This window comes from Ipomoea nil, unplaced genomic scaffold (assembly GCF_001879475.1).
Source record: "Ipomoea nil cultivar Tokyo-kokei standard unplaced genomic scaffold, Asagao_1.1 scaffold0980, whole genome shotgun sequence".
In the NCBI taxonomy this organism is placed as follows: domain Eukaryota; kingdom Viridiplantae; phylum Streptophyta; class Magnoliopsida; order Solanales; family Convolvulaceae; genus Ipomoea; species Ipomoea nil.
In genome coordinates this window covers 3,041,615-3,056,917 of record NW_017617408.1, presented here as the reverse complement: position 1 = coordinate 3,056,917, position 15,303 = coordinate 3,041,615, and the positions used below count along the sequence as shown (strand labels likewise).

Sequence of the window (15,303 nt, the reverse complement as noted above, 5' to 3'; positions counted from 1 at the left end):
AAAAAAACAAAAAACACTAGCTAAATATTAAAAAAATAATTTATAAATATTATTTACTCTCTTCATTGATCTCTATGGGCTATGGCTGCAGGAGTGGTCTCGTGTCATGTAAGAAAGGACACAGGGAGTCTTCATTGAAACAGGTCCTACAAACCGTTAACATTCACCTTTCCACACGGTTATAAATTAAGAATATGATAGATATTGCCAATATTCTTTGAAAATGCATGTCCATCCTACTAAATACCACATACAATGTAATGCTGTAGTTTTCATTTATGGACAGGAAATGTGATGAAAAATAAACACGTACGTTGAAATGTCACTTATATAAGATGGTGTGTATGCATATGGTATCATATCCTATCCTATTTATACAAGTGGCGCATAAGCATTATTAGTAGTCATAGTCATCAAAGTAGAGTAACCATTGAGTTTAAAAACCAACGTGTTTCTTGTACATCACATGGTCGGTCCATAAATGAAAACCACAAGTATTGTATATGGTATTTAATCGGTCTGACATGGATCTTCAAAGAATATTAGCAATATTTATCATGTTTTTATAGCCCTGTGGAATGGCGAATATTAATGCCGTGAATGACTCAACTTATTCACAACAAAAATATGTATTGGATGTAACTTACGTAACCCACTACTCCACCTAATAAAATGATTATGCTCATTTGTTGCTTGGCCCACAACTAATAATGCCAATGTCACTTATATAAAGAGGATAGGATATGATATATTATACATACATACCACCCAACAAAAAACAAAAGATCTGATGGCCACTTCTCAAATATTGATGTGTTTTGTTATTCTTTTATTTTCACTTTGTGTGGATACAACATCAGAAAGAACAGAGGGAAGAGCCCTTCTCAAGTGGAAGAACACCTTATCCAATATCCATGTTCTTCATTCATGGTCTATTGTTAATCTTGACAACATTTGCTGGAATTGGACTGGCATCAGCTGCAACAATGTCGGAGATGTTTATAAGATAAAGTTGGTTAACTTCAGCCTCTCAGGTACCCTTGAAAGCTTTGATTTCATTTCATTTCCAAACCTCACCCATTTTAGCCTCCATAATAACAGTTTCACTGGATCAATTCCATATGCCATTGCTAACCTTTCCCAGTTAAATTTCTTGGACCTCAGTTTGAACCGTTTTGTGAATTTTATACCACCAGAGATAGGAAGATTAAGAAATCTTCAGTTCTTGAGCCTTGGATTTAACAATCTTGATGGTATTATTCCTTTCCAAATAAGCCACCTTCGAAACCTTACTTCCCTTTCCTTATCTTTCAATTCTTTGACTGGTGAAATTCCAGAATCAATATTCTCTAGTATCACCAACCTTCAAACTTTTGATTGTAGAGGAAATCTTTTCCATGGCCCAGTTCCAACAAGTTTTATCAAGCTGTCCAAGCTTAAAATACTTGACCTACGTGCAAACAATTTCTATGGCTCAATACCTCCTACATTTGGAAATTTAAGCTCACTAACCAATCTTCATCTCAGCTCCAACATGTTGCAAGGAAATATTCCCGAAGCACTATGCAATCTTCACTCCCTTACCACTCTTTATTTATTTAACAATAATTTTAGTGGCCCGATACCTCAGTGCCTGGGAAATATAACCTCTTTAAGACGTCTTTCTCTCGATTCCAATGAGATGCATGGGAATCTATATAGAACACTGTGCAATTTTCACTCCCTTGAAACTCTTTATATATATAACAGTTGTTTGGGTAATCTAGTTTCACATTGCTTGGGGAATCTAACCTCATTAAGACGTCTTTCTCTCCATTCCAACACGAATCAAGTTAGTATTCCCGACACACTTTGCAATCTTCACTCCCTTGAAACTCTATATTTGTCTTTCAACAGTTTGACAGATCCATTTCCACAGTGTTTGGGGAATATAACTTCATTAAGATATCTTTCTCTCAGTTCTAACAGTGTGCAAGGAAATATTCCAGTAACACTTTGCAATCTTCGCTCCCTTGAGAGTTTACTTTTGTCCTTCAATAATTTGGGAGGGTCAGTTCCACAATGCCTAGGAAACATAAGCTCACTTAGCTCTCTTACTCTAGGCTACAATGCGCTGCAAGGAAAAATTCCCGAAACACTTTGCACTCTTCATTCCCTTGATGTTCTTGATTTATATCTCAATAGTTTGGGTGGTCCAATTCCACAATGCTTGGGAAATATAACCTCACTAAAGTATCTTTCTCTTAGTTCCAACATGCTCCAAAGAAGTATTCCCGATGCCCTATGCAATCTTCATTCCCTTGAGGTTCTCGATTTAACAAACAACAGTTTGGATGGTTCAATTCCACAATGCTTTGGAAAATTGAGAAGTTTGAAAACTTTACTTGTTTCTAAAAATCAGCTTGGAGGAATGCTACTTCCAACTCCAACACTTCCTAGTTTGATTTCTGGGATAGATACAGGGTTGTGTAGTTTGAGTTCCCTACAATTTCTTGATCTGTCAGACAACAATTTGAACGGTCCACTACCTCTATGTTTAGAGAGCTTCAGTAGGGAACTTAAGGTTATAAATTTAGCTAGAAATCAATTTCAAGGAACTATTCCAATAGTATGTAACACAAAGGGAAACAACTTGGAGTATTTCAATTTAAATGACAATCAATTGGAAGGGCCATTGCCTAGAGGCTTGACAAATTGCAGCCATCTTAAACTTCTAGATTTTGGAAACAACAAGTTACAGGATTCATTCCCTTATTGGTTGGATACTCTTCCAGATTTGCGTGTTCTTGTGTTGAGATCTAATCAATTTTATGGTGAAATATGTACTTCTAACAACACACTTCCATTCCCAAAGCTGCATATTTTTGATATCTCACATAATGAGTTTAGTGGTCCTTTGCCAAGATATTATATGGAGAACTTTGAAGCCATGAAGCAAGCAAATGATGATGAAATTTTGTCAACTTATGAAGCCTCAATAAGCCTAGTGTGGAAAGGGGTGGAGCTTCAAGTGGTGCACTATAATATCTGGATAGCCCTTGATTTATCCAATAACAACTTCCACAGCCAGATTCCCAATTCTTTAGGAATGCTACACCTCATCCAGTATCTCAATCTATCCCACAACCAACTTATTGGCTATATTCCATCATCACTAGAAAACCTAACCGTTCTTGAGTCACTTGATTTGTCATCAAACAAACTAGTGGGTGAGATTCCAAGACAACTTCCAAGATCATTGACATTTCTAGCCGTACTGAATGTGTCTTCTAATAATCTTTCTGGACCTATACCCCGAGGCTTGCAGTTTGACACATTTAGCAATGACTCCTATTTGGAAAACAAAGCTCTTTGTGGATTACCACTAATGTTACAATGCCATGGCAAGGGTGAAGAGGAAGCACCGGATGTGAAGGATTCAGAAGAGTTTTGGATTGAATTTGGCTGGCAAAGTGTTGTTGTGGGCTATTGTTGTGGCCTACCCTTTGGTATTGCTATTGGATATGTCATGTTTAAGTATGGAAAACCTCGATGGCTCATAAGGTTACTACTTGGGGAAGATAAAATGGAAGTGTAATAATCAAGAAGCACTGGTCAGTCGAAGCGATTCATCAATCTTGAAGCACTGTAGTTTCTCTTATTATATAGTTGTGATTTTAGTTGATTTTTTTTTTCCTACTGTTTTTATTGTTGTCTTTGCTGTGTGATTGTAGCGTTTTGATTTTTGGATTTTTTTTTCTTCTAATCATGATGGAATTTAATGGTTGTGTGGTTTGTAATTTTCTCAATCTGAATGAAATGCAACAAATCACAAGTAAGAAGCCTGCTTACAAGTTTAGAAATATACTTTTGGATTTGAGTTTAAGAATATAAATAAAAATAGAGGAAATTCTCAAAATGATCATTCGACTATAACCCTTTCTCAAATTGGTCCTATGACTTTTAATTGAACTCAAACTGGTCCTCAAACCATTAGATTTTAAGTCAAGTCGATCTTTCGTTAGTAGGGCGTGAACTTGATATCAAATTAGATGACAAAATAGGAAATTTACATTGTATAATGTTTAGACTACCCACGCCTTTGATTTTTCTTCCAAATTAGCGAACAAATTGTTGAAGCGGTATTTAGGTCTTCAATATAAATATGAATTTTTTTTTTCAAAAAAATATAAAGTAAAATATAGCGAGTCAACTCACTTTCTAAAAAAAATCAAAGTGTCCTTGTATTTAATGACATTTCAACGAATTTTTTGACAAAGGATAAAAAATGATCATGCCACAATAATACTAGGACCAAATGAGAATGTTCTAAAAAAAGACTTAAAGTGGACTATCACATATAGATCTAGGACCAAAAATGGAATTAACTCTTAAAATACACATTAATATGATATTTAAATGGTAAAAACTTATGTGAGACTGTCTTACGAATCCTTATTCGTAAAACGAATCAAGTTAAGATGAAAATGTAATATTTATATTGGAAAATGTAATAGTAATCGTGAATAAAATATTTTTACTTATAAGAGAATGTGTAATATTTTTTAATTTTGATTTAAAAGTATTGTATTTTCTTCGAAATTAAAGTATTACACTTTCTCTTATATATAATAAGTAACAAATTAAACACTTTATTCTTGATTAGTATTACATTTTTCAGTATAAATATTACATATCCATCTTATTTCGATCCGTCTCACAGATAAGGATTCGTGAGACGACCTCACAAGATATTCATTCTATTTAAAAATATCACTCTGATCTAAATTAATTAATATGAAATAAAATATATTTTTTAATGAAATGTATAGCCATGTCGATGTATAAACAAGTCAATCCTTCGTGTTATTTTCTTAACCATTAATTACTCAATTTTGTGATTTTTGTCCAATTCCTGATATTGATATCTTCAATATACTTTGGCTCTGTTTGGCAAACCTAGCTGAAAAGCTATGAGCTAGGAGCTGAAAGCTGAAAAGGAGTTGAAAACTGAAAAGCTATAAGCTCAGAGCTGAAAACTGAAGAGCTATTAAGCTGTTATGATTGAAAGTGTTTGGTAAAATTAGCTTTTTGACAAGCTGATAAATGTAAAAAGACTAAAAATGACATCTTCATAAAATTTAAATTAGTTTGTTTACATATTAAAATTTAACATTTTGTCTTTAAAAAAAATTAATGTTTTGAAATAAAAATATTAGCATAATCATGATCTAGTATCTCATAATAATAATAATAATAATAATAATAATAATAATAATAATAATAATAATAATAATAATAATAATAATAATAATAATAATAATAATAATAATATTTGCGGTGAAAGTTGCGAATAAATTAAAGAAGAAGAGAAAAAGGTTTTAATTGAGAAGGGTAAATTATGTCATTTCTTTAAAATAATAAGGATAAAGATGGAAAAAAAGTTAGGAAGCTAGGAGCTTATTTTGAAACGCTACCTAAAGTAGCGTTCCAAAATAAGCTCTTATTTTAAGCTAGGAGCTTATTTTAGGAACATTACCAAACAGAGCTGATAGCTTATTAGTAGCTTAAAATAAGGTATAAGCTCCTAAATAAGCTCTGCCAAACAGAGCCTTTATATTATTCTTTTTCTTCCCCTGAGTTCATCAACTTTATTCTTCTTTTTTTTTTTTTTTTTTCTTTTTGGGTATTAAAAATATTTTTTGATCAAGAGAAAAGAAATCTGCAAAAATGAACTTTGTTAGTTGGTAATAAAACTTAATTGACTAATTCATATTCTATTGATCTTTTGATTACCCCAAAGTTCATAAATTTTCATTGCTTATTGAATTTACTAATATTTTATATGCACAAAAATATATGCCCAATATTAATATCAAATGTTAATATTTTTTTAAATAATATTATATAATTTTTTTTATTTATAGTCGTAAAATTCATATTATATTAAATAAAATATAGTTGATAATTTGAGTAATAATTATGGTATGAAAACTAAATATAATTATGGTAAAATTTAATTAAAATTAGTGAAATCATACTTATTTCTTATAAGAGCATGTCTACATACATTATTACTGATGGATATATTATACCCACGACCCGACCCGGGGTAGCAACACGGACCCGGAACACCACGTTGGAGCCCAAAAGCACCCGACCCACGGTAGCAACACCGACCCGGAACGTCACGTTGGAGCCCAAAAGCACCCGGCCCACGGCACCATGGAGGTGCCCCGACCCGACCCGAGCTACGTGGGGCTCGGGTCGGATGGCACGATCCTACCCGAGCTCGGCCCATAGCGGGCTCGGGTAGGGTAGCTCGGGACCCGAACCGACCCGGTCCACCCGGGCCCGGTCAAAGTAGTGATCTAACTGCCCACGATTTGGGGGGAGGCGGTTGGGGGGTTTAGCTTGTATAAAAGCCCCCCTCCTTGTCCTAACAAGACACATTCTATCTATTCACTATTTTATACACTTGGTCTTACCAAATCGTTGTAATAGCTAATTCTACGACATTTAATATAATATACGGTCTCACGGCCTTTTACGACATCGTTCTATATTATTTATTTATTATTTATATTACGTTCTTATCCGTATTTATTGATTCGGGTCCACCCCGGGTTAATTAAATCCATAATTGGTGCTCTTGTTGAGAGCTGTTGTACCAGCTCAAGCGTGTTCTATATCCAGTGGTCTACCGCGACCAGCTACTATTGCAAGATCGAGATCCAAATCGCACCACACCAACGGTTTTCGCGGCACCCAGCTCGTCGCAACCGGGAACGGCCCTAACGGGGTACCCAGCCTTCAACCGGCCACCTCTGCCAGGTCGGGGGGAGACATGAGGGATCGCCTCACCAACCACCGCAGCAACGGCGCGCCACCTCCCGCCGCCCACATTCCGCCCCTAAGCCTTGTCCGCGAAGGGGTGGAAGTCTTTGAGCAGGCCTCCACGGCGCTAGCCCGGGTCACGCGGGGCCTCCGAGCAAGTGTGCCTGCCGACCCAGGCGTCAACCAAGGGCTGCCGACACTTACTCCACCTCCTCCCACCCGGGGGCACAGCGGTCCAAGAACCCGGCCACCCCAGGCACCCATCACCCAGGGGGAGGTCAATTCGCCCCGCCAGACGAACACATGGGAAGAGGGGACTCACGGCGTGACCGACGTTATGAGGACGAGGGGAGGAGGTCAAACCAAACCAGGCCCGCCATGGAGAGGTTGGGCAGCCGGGTGCCATCCCGAGAGAGGTTGGGCCCAAGGCCTGCCGCCGACAAGCCTGCACCAGCAGAATCATGCTCCCGCAGGCAAGCACGACGACAATCAGTCACCCGGAGGTCGCCAAGCCACGGACCTCGAACCCAGCCGCGACGAGATGCGGGCTCGCAGAGGTCACCAGGTCGGGAGACCCGAGCCCCACCTCGACGTGAACAGGCCTCCCGGGTCGAACGATCAGGTGAAACGAATGGTATAGCTCCAAGGTCCCATCGGGAAGAGGTCGAGCAGCTGCGGAGGAGGATGGACGAGCTCCAGAAGAAGATCGACGAGAGGGACGGGTCTCCAGAGCCCTAGGATGTGTTGTTCTCCCCGTTTGCAAACACCATCATGGAGGAGCCCTTACCTTGAGATTTTCGCTTTCCCACCATTAAGGCGTACTAGGGGACCACGGACCCACGGGCGCACCTCACCCGGTACCGAGCCGCCATGATGATCACCGGGGCCACCGACGTTATACTGTGCAGGGGTTCTTCGCCACCCTGGATGGGCAGGCGCATGACTAGTTCGGATCACTCCCGGAGGGGTCCATCTTCACCATTGCCGAGCTCACCAGGCAATTCTTGTCCCATTTCGCCACTAGCATGCAGCGAAAGAAGCAAACCGCCGACCTGTGCGATCTGAAGGAGGGGAGCTCGGAGTCATTAGCCGAGTACCTCAACAAGTGGAAGAAGGGGGCCATGGGGGTCGCCAACTTTGATGGAAAGTCGGGCATGCCAATCTTCTGAAACAACTTGAGGTCGGGCGCTTTCCTCCAGGACCTTATCAGGTACCCCCCATGAGCTATACTGACCTGATGGACAGGGCAGCCAGGTACGCTGATGCCGAGGCCGCCGAGAAGAGGAAGAAGGAGCAGGAGGAAGGGAGAGGTCGAAAAGACAAGGCACCCCAGGAGGAGCGCAAGGCGCCACGGCCACATCACTGGATATTGATATGATTGATATTGGGTAGTCTTGTGACCTTAGGATTCGTGCTAGAATCTTTATGTGTATGATAATTATATTGAACGTATCTGTCATTGCTTGATTGAGTCGGTCCTCGGTTTTAAATTAGAGTTTCATAAGTATATATGTATTCCGGCTTCAAAATGATTTTCCTTATATCTACCTATATTGTACTTAACGCGTTGGAGTGGGTTTCCAGCATTATTCGCTGAACAGATATTATTTGGCTTTCAGGCACAGATGAATAGCTCCGAAGCGCGCTAGTTGGACCCATGGACCTAGTTAGATTAGTTCTATTATCGGCCTACGTGCCTTGAAGTTGTATTAGATATTGATTTGAGGATTTCTTATGTTTGGATAGTTTAGCATGTACATCTGAGTTCTCCAGCTCAGATATGGCATAGCACCCCGACTATTATGCTTAGTTTATGCTCTGTTTGGGAATTGATAATAGACTTACCTTTATTCCATAAGCTTTAAAAGTTTTAAAATTTGGGGTGTTACAGTTGGTATCAGAGCCTAAGTTCGACCCTAGGATAAGACTCTTAAGATAAGACTTTAGAACATTAAGCTTGAACTCTAGGTATTTAAGTACATAGGACTCAGGAAACTTAGGATGCGCGGTGAGGCTGTGAGTTATCTATCATTATATGCCTAACTCCCCCTCGCTCTATTATGTGCTTAATTTAAAAATCCCCTACACTTATCGCATCAAGGTAAGGATGCAACCCACTAACTTACAATTACGATCAATATTGGCCCTGTAGACCATCAGAATGGCGCCAATAAGAAGTCAGTCAAGGACCCCTGAACCCTCCGCTCACGAATCCCTAGCCCAGAACCTACAGCAACTGACTCGGGTCGCCCAAACGCTGAGCGACGCTGTCCTCCATAACAATAACCGACCACCACCACCACCAAACGGAAATTCAGATGTTGCTCGCCAAGTCTCGAACCATCGCCCGCCCACCTTCTCAGGAGAAGAGGACCCCACGATCCTCGAAGAATGGATCTGAACCTTCGACAAGATCTTCGGAGTAGTAGAATGCCCAGAGGGACGCCGTGTAGAAATAGCCTCATTCTACTTCGGACACGAAGCCGATCATTGGTGGATCCACGAAGGACCTACTTATAGGCAAGAACCAGGGTTCAACTGGGAGTGCCTAAAAATACGGCTACGGGAACGGTTCTACCCTGCACACATAAGGGCAGCCATGTACGAAGAATTTCTCCACCTAAAATAAGGGATGGCCACGGTCATGGAATATAACAAACGGTTCCTCGAGCTGCTTCGTTTCGCGCCCGAATTAGTTCATACAGAAACGACCAAGATAGAGAAATTTGTGACATGCCTCAACTTCGAAGCCCGAAAGACCCTAATCGTAAGCAAACCCCGAACCCTTAACGAAGCCTACACCAGCGCCACCGACCTCTATCCAGTCCAACTTCTACAACGGGGAGTTCAGGAACAGATCTGTAAGAGGAATGCGGGAATCGGGGCGCCACCTATAAAAAGGGAAAGGAATGACTCTAACATAAGGACGGTTAACCCAACTAACCAAGGATCGTCTGTAAGAAATAACGAAGCCAACACGAGACCGCTCCTCTGTCGAAGATGCAACAAAGATCATAGGGCCAAGGATTGCGTGGGGAACCCCTTGCGGTGCTTCAACTGCGGAGGAGAAGGACACAAGTCCTTCCAGTGCACTCGACTCCCGAGCACAAACCCTACGGTCATAGGCCAACAAGGGAGCACGAATAACCGAGGGAATTACGGGACCCCCGGAAAAGTATTCATCATTAGCCGCACCCAAGCCGACCTTGAAATTGACGCCAACCTCGACGCAGGAAATGTAGCCCTAGGGGACGAAGATCCCGCGAATCAATCGGAGTAAATTCCAGAAGAGAAATTCTGCCTAGGATAAAACTGCGAAGCCCTGTAAACGACCTTTTTTGTAGAATCGCTTATTTAGCTCGGTTATTTAGAAGTTCTCGTACCTTGAATAAAAGACAAAATTAGTTAATTCAATCAGTTTAAATTCCCCCCCCCCCCTCGGCTACCGCCCCTCGGGATAAGTGGAGGACTAAGATCCACACCTCCTATAATCCACGAGTCTTAAACCCAACACACGGTGAAAGCAAAAGTCCGACAAGGGGTTTCGGTCAAGCCACTTACCACATCAAAAGAAAGATAGGAAGCCTAGGCATGGAAGGGATGCACTAAAAAAACTAATGCAATTAGTGAGAATACAACCTTGAACCTTTCACTTACAAGATTAAAGCCTTAACCACTAGGCCATGAGTGTTTCTTGAAACTTTAAGGGAACACTCCCTTCTTAAACCCCTCCAAATCCCTAAAACCCACAAAATCCCCAAATCAAAAACCCTTCTCCTTCTTCTCCCTCTCACATTCTCTCTCTCAACAAAAACCACCGCCGACACCACCCCAAAGACCACAACCTTTGCCGCCGCATCACCACAACCGCCTGGTGACCGCCCGTCCCATACCCGTTGGAGACCTGCTGCCACCGCTCTCCGCCATCAACGAGGCGAGGCAACACTGCCGCCTCGGCCCCCGATGGAACACCGCCCCCCACCGTAACCGGACTGCACGCCAGCACCGACCGGCGCGACCTCCACACCCCGCCGTCGACACCCTGCTGCGCCATTCCCGTCGCCTAGCTCGCCAGGGAGTCCCTCCAAACCAGAATCAACCCCGAGCGATGCCGAAGAAACCCGTCGGTACCTGAGTCCCGGAATGGAACGACGCCAACTACATGGTGATCGGAGGTAAAGAGCTCGAAACCGACCAATTCTCTGGAGTTGGTTGAAATGCTTAAATACCAAGGCCTCTTGGATACCTATCTTGCGATTAAAGGGGATACGTACCCCGAATTGGTGAAGGAGTTTTATTGCCATTTGGTAGCCACCAAACGGGGAGACAAGTTGGAGATCACCTCCAAGGTTCGGGGCAAGGAGATAGTCCTCTCTGAGGGCCGCTTAGTGTGGTTTATTGCCATTTAGTGTGGTTTGTTATGAGTTATGTTAGGATAAGTGTTGTAACACCCCAGATTTTCGAGAACTTTTTAAACTTATATAATAAAGGAAATCTCTTATGAATTCCCAAAACAGAGCATACTAAACATAAGTGTTTGGGGTGTTATGCCACATCTGAGCTGGAGAACTCAGATGCACAGGCTAAACTATCTAATTATCCTCAAATCAATGTCATTACATCATCGTGGCACGCATGCCGAAAGGGAAGTTAACTATCTAAGCCTTGGGTTCTCTAGGGCCCTCTGGAGATACTCATCTGTGCCTGAAAGCCAAATATATCTGTTCAGCGAATGATGATGGTAACCCACTCTAGCGCATTAAAATACAATATAGGTATATATATATATATATATATATATATATATATATATATATATATATATATATATATATATATAGAGAGAGAGAGAGAGAGAGAGAGAGAGAGAGAGGAAAAACCATTTTGAAGCAAGAAGATAAATACTTAGGAGACTCTAGCTTTAAAACCAGGATTAGACTGGACAGATAGGGATAAGCACATTCAACAATGATAATCAATTATATAGAGACAACATCATATATACATGTACCTAAGGTTACATATTACTTTCATGTCATTCACATCATCATCCAATCAAAATCTTTATCACACAAGCACACTTTGGTGGTGCTACGGGACCAATCGCATGCCCATACATGAGGGTTAGTGCATATAGCGCTAACACTGCCCTGCAGCACCTACGTCATACCGCAGCATGAAGGAATTGACCGCAACCAATTTGTATAGACCGTCGATGGATTCAACGGCGGACCACAGTCCTACACACCGCTGACGCGTTCAGTCGGTGGACTGTGATCCTCTTTTGAGGACTACGATCCTACACACCGCTGACGAGCTCAGCTGGTGGATCGTAGCCTATCATAGCCCTACACACCGCTGATGTGCTCAATCGGTGGACTATGATCTTCTTTTGGGGACTACGATCCTACACACCGCTGGCAAGTTCAGTCAGTGGATCGTAGCCGACCATAGCCCTACACACCGCTGATAAGCTCAGTCGGTGGACCATGGCCTTCCTCGTGGCCTGTAGCCCTACACACCGCTGACGCGTTCAGTCGGTGGGATGAGAGTGGAAGCGATTGATTATTGAATAACTGAATCAGGAATACATATATACTCTCAAGAGAGAGACCTAACTAATTGGCTAAAGACTAGGACATTTATTCTTTGCTACACATTATACATCAGAACATATAATTAAATAACATATTCTAACACTCCCCCTCAAGCACAAGGGTGGTGGCATACCACATTGGGCTTGCTACGTAGAGTTCCAAACCGTGCTGCCGGAAGCGGTTTGGTGAAGATGTCCGCAAGCTGGTCTTTAGTTGAGACAAAATGAACCCGAAACTCGCCGGAGGAAACCTTATTCGGACAAAATGATAGTCCACCTCAACATGCTTGATACGAGCGTGGAAGACAGGGTTCGCGGAGAGATACGTGGCTCCAAGATTGTCACACCACAGTGCTGGTGGCGTGGTAGAACACAAACGAAGCTCCCGTAACAAGGAAACTATCCAGGTGACCTCGGCGCAGACATTTGCCAGCCCTTTGTATTCGGCTTCGGTGGACGAACGGGCTACTGTTCGCTGTTTCCTGGAGACCCATGAGACCAGATTTGACCCCAAAAACACAGCATACCCACTGGTAGACTTCCGGTCAACCGGACAACCGGCCCAATCTGAATCCGAGTAAGCATGGATATCAGATGATATAGAAGGCGAGACGCGGAGACCGTAGTCAAGGGTACATTTAATATAGCAAAGCACACGTTTTAGCAGCCCCCAATGTTCGTCTGTGGGTGTATGCATGAACTGGCATAAGCGGTTTACCGCATAGGACATATCCGGCCGAGTGATTGTGAGGTACTGTAGGGCCCCAGCGAGACGACGATACTGAGTCGGATTGTGGAAAGGATCAGTAGACTGACTAACCGGCTGCGTCACCGCGGCTGGAGTGGCTAGAGGCTTGCACTCGGACATGCCAGCTCGCTGCAGAATGTCACGCATGTACCGCCGCTGTGTAAGAAGCATGCCATCCGGAGTGGTAATAGTCTCTATGCCAAGGAAGAAGGCAGGCTTTCCCAGGTCCCTGATTTTGAAAGTCGTTGACAGCTGGTGTAGAAGAGAGTCAATTAAGGCAGTATTATCACCCATCATGATAATGTCGTCGACATAGACGAGTAAGAAAACTCGTGAATCCCCAGACGAGTAGTGAATTAGGGACACATCTGTTTTGGAAGCAATAAACCCTGTCACAAGTAAAAAATCATGTAAACGATTGAACCAGGCCCGCGGCGCCTGTTTCAACCCATAGAGCGAGCGCTGTAAGTGGCAGACATGGTCAGGATGATCCGGATCTTCATAACCTGGAGGCTGTCTCATGTAGACAATCTCTTATAGACGCCCATTTAGGAAGGCGTTGTGGACGTCCAGTTGACGGAGGGTCCACCCGCGTGACACGGCGAAAGAGAGTAACAGCCGTACTGTGGTCGGTTTAACCACCGGACTAAAAGTCTCTAAGAAATCCTCGCCAGCGACCTGGTTAAAGCCCTTGGCTACTAACCTGGCCTTGTAGCGTTCTACTGTCCCATCGGCCTTGCGCTTAGTGCGAAAGACCCACTTACATCCCACAACATTCATATTCGGTGTAGCTGGAACTAGCTGCCAAGTGTTATTATGAAGCAAGGCGTTGAACTCTTGATCCATAGCATCCCACCATTGCGGATGCCCAATAGCCTGCGAGTAGCAGGTCGGATCATCAGTGGTTGCAGTGAGAGCGTGAAACTGCTCTCCGGTGCCTTGTGCCATACGCCGAAGTCGCATAACATGTTCCCGATCACCAGGTTGAGCCCGTTGCCTCCGTTTCCTGGGTGCACGAGCTGGTGCTTGAGGAGGAACGGGAGGCGCTGGGGCGGGGACGTCACAATTGTTGTTAGACAATAAGACAGGACTTGATCCCCAGGGTGGTGCATGTACTTCAGGTACCGGGACATTTTTCTTTAAAAGACCTGTTGCAAAGGGAAAAGTAGTTTTGCCAAAACGGACATGACGACAGATATAGGTTTTCCCGGTGTTGCACATGCAGCGGTAACCCCTAAAAGACGACGGGTAACCTAAGAATACACACGGACTTGACAGGTACTCAATTTTGTGTCGGTTATATGGACGTAAGTGGGGAAAACAAAGACATCCAAACACACGGAGATAAGTGTACGTGAGTGGAGTCTTATATAGGCGGAAAAAGGGTGTATCAAACTTGAGTGAGGCTGACGGAAGGCGATTTATAAGATAAGTCACCGTTTCAAAGGCATGATCCCAATAGCGTTGCGGAACAGACGCTTGGTCCATTAACGCCAAGCCAGTTTCGACTATATGGCGATTTCGACGCTCCACACGGCCATTTTGCTCGTGTGTGTAGGCACACGACTGCCGGTGTACAATACCCAGGGTAGAAAAAACTTTATGTAACTTTGGGTACTCCTCCCCCAAGTCAGACTGGATGGACTTGATAGAACGTGAAAACGTCTGTTCTACCATCGCCCGGAAAAGATCAAAAATTTTATATATGTCTGTTTTCAAACGTAGAGGATAGTACCAACAATAGCGAGTACAATCTTCTACGAAGAGTACAAAGTAGCGGGACCCATCTGCTGAAATGACAGGTGCAAGACCCCATATATCAGTAAAAATAAGGTCGAGTACATTTGAACTTGATGTAACTACCCTATCTAAAGGAAAATGTGCCGATTTTCCAAGTTGGCACGGAGTACATAATTTTGGTGTTACATTTTTATTTGACTCGACTGGACACTCTTTAAGACACGACGCAGAGCTTGGCTGTGAGGGTGACCGAGACGCTGGTGCCAGACCGAAGAAGAGGCACGAGCAGAGACGAACGCATAGTGATTATTCGGTAGCGACAATGAATAGAGACCTCCCGAACTTGGACCTTTAAGGAGCACCGCCTGAGTGATTGAGTCCTTCACAACAAAATAAGAGGGGT

The 15,303-nt window shown here is 42.8% G+C and overlaps 1 protein-coding gene across 1 annotated transcript; it reads left to right on the top strand.

Annotated features, from left to right (window-relative positions):
• Positions 1-778: 778 nt before the first annotated feature.
• LOC109179822 (probable leucine-rich repeat receptor-like protein kinase At1g35710) lies at positions 779-14,752 on the top strand. The gene is made up of 2 exons (XM_019329301.1): positions 779-3,426; positions 14,719-14,752. Exons 1-2 carry the CDS (start codon positions 791-793, stop codon positions 14,750-14,752), a joined length of 2,670 nt encoding a protein of 889 aa, XP_019184846.1. The 5' UTR covers positions 779-790.
• The last annotated feature ends 551 nt before the right edge of the window (positions 14,753-15,303 follow it).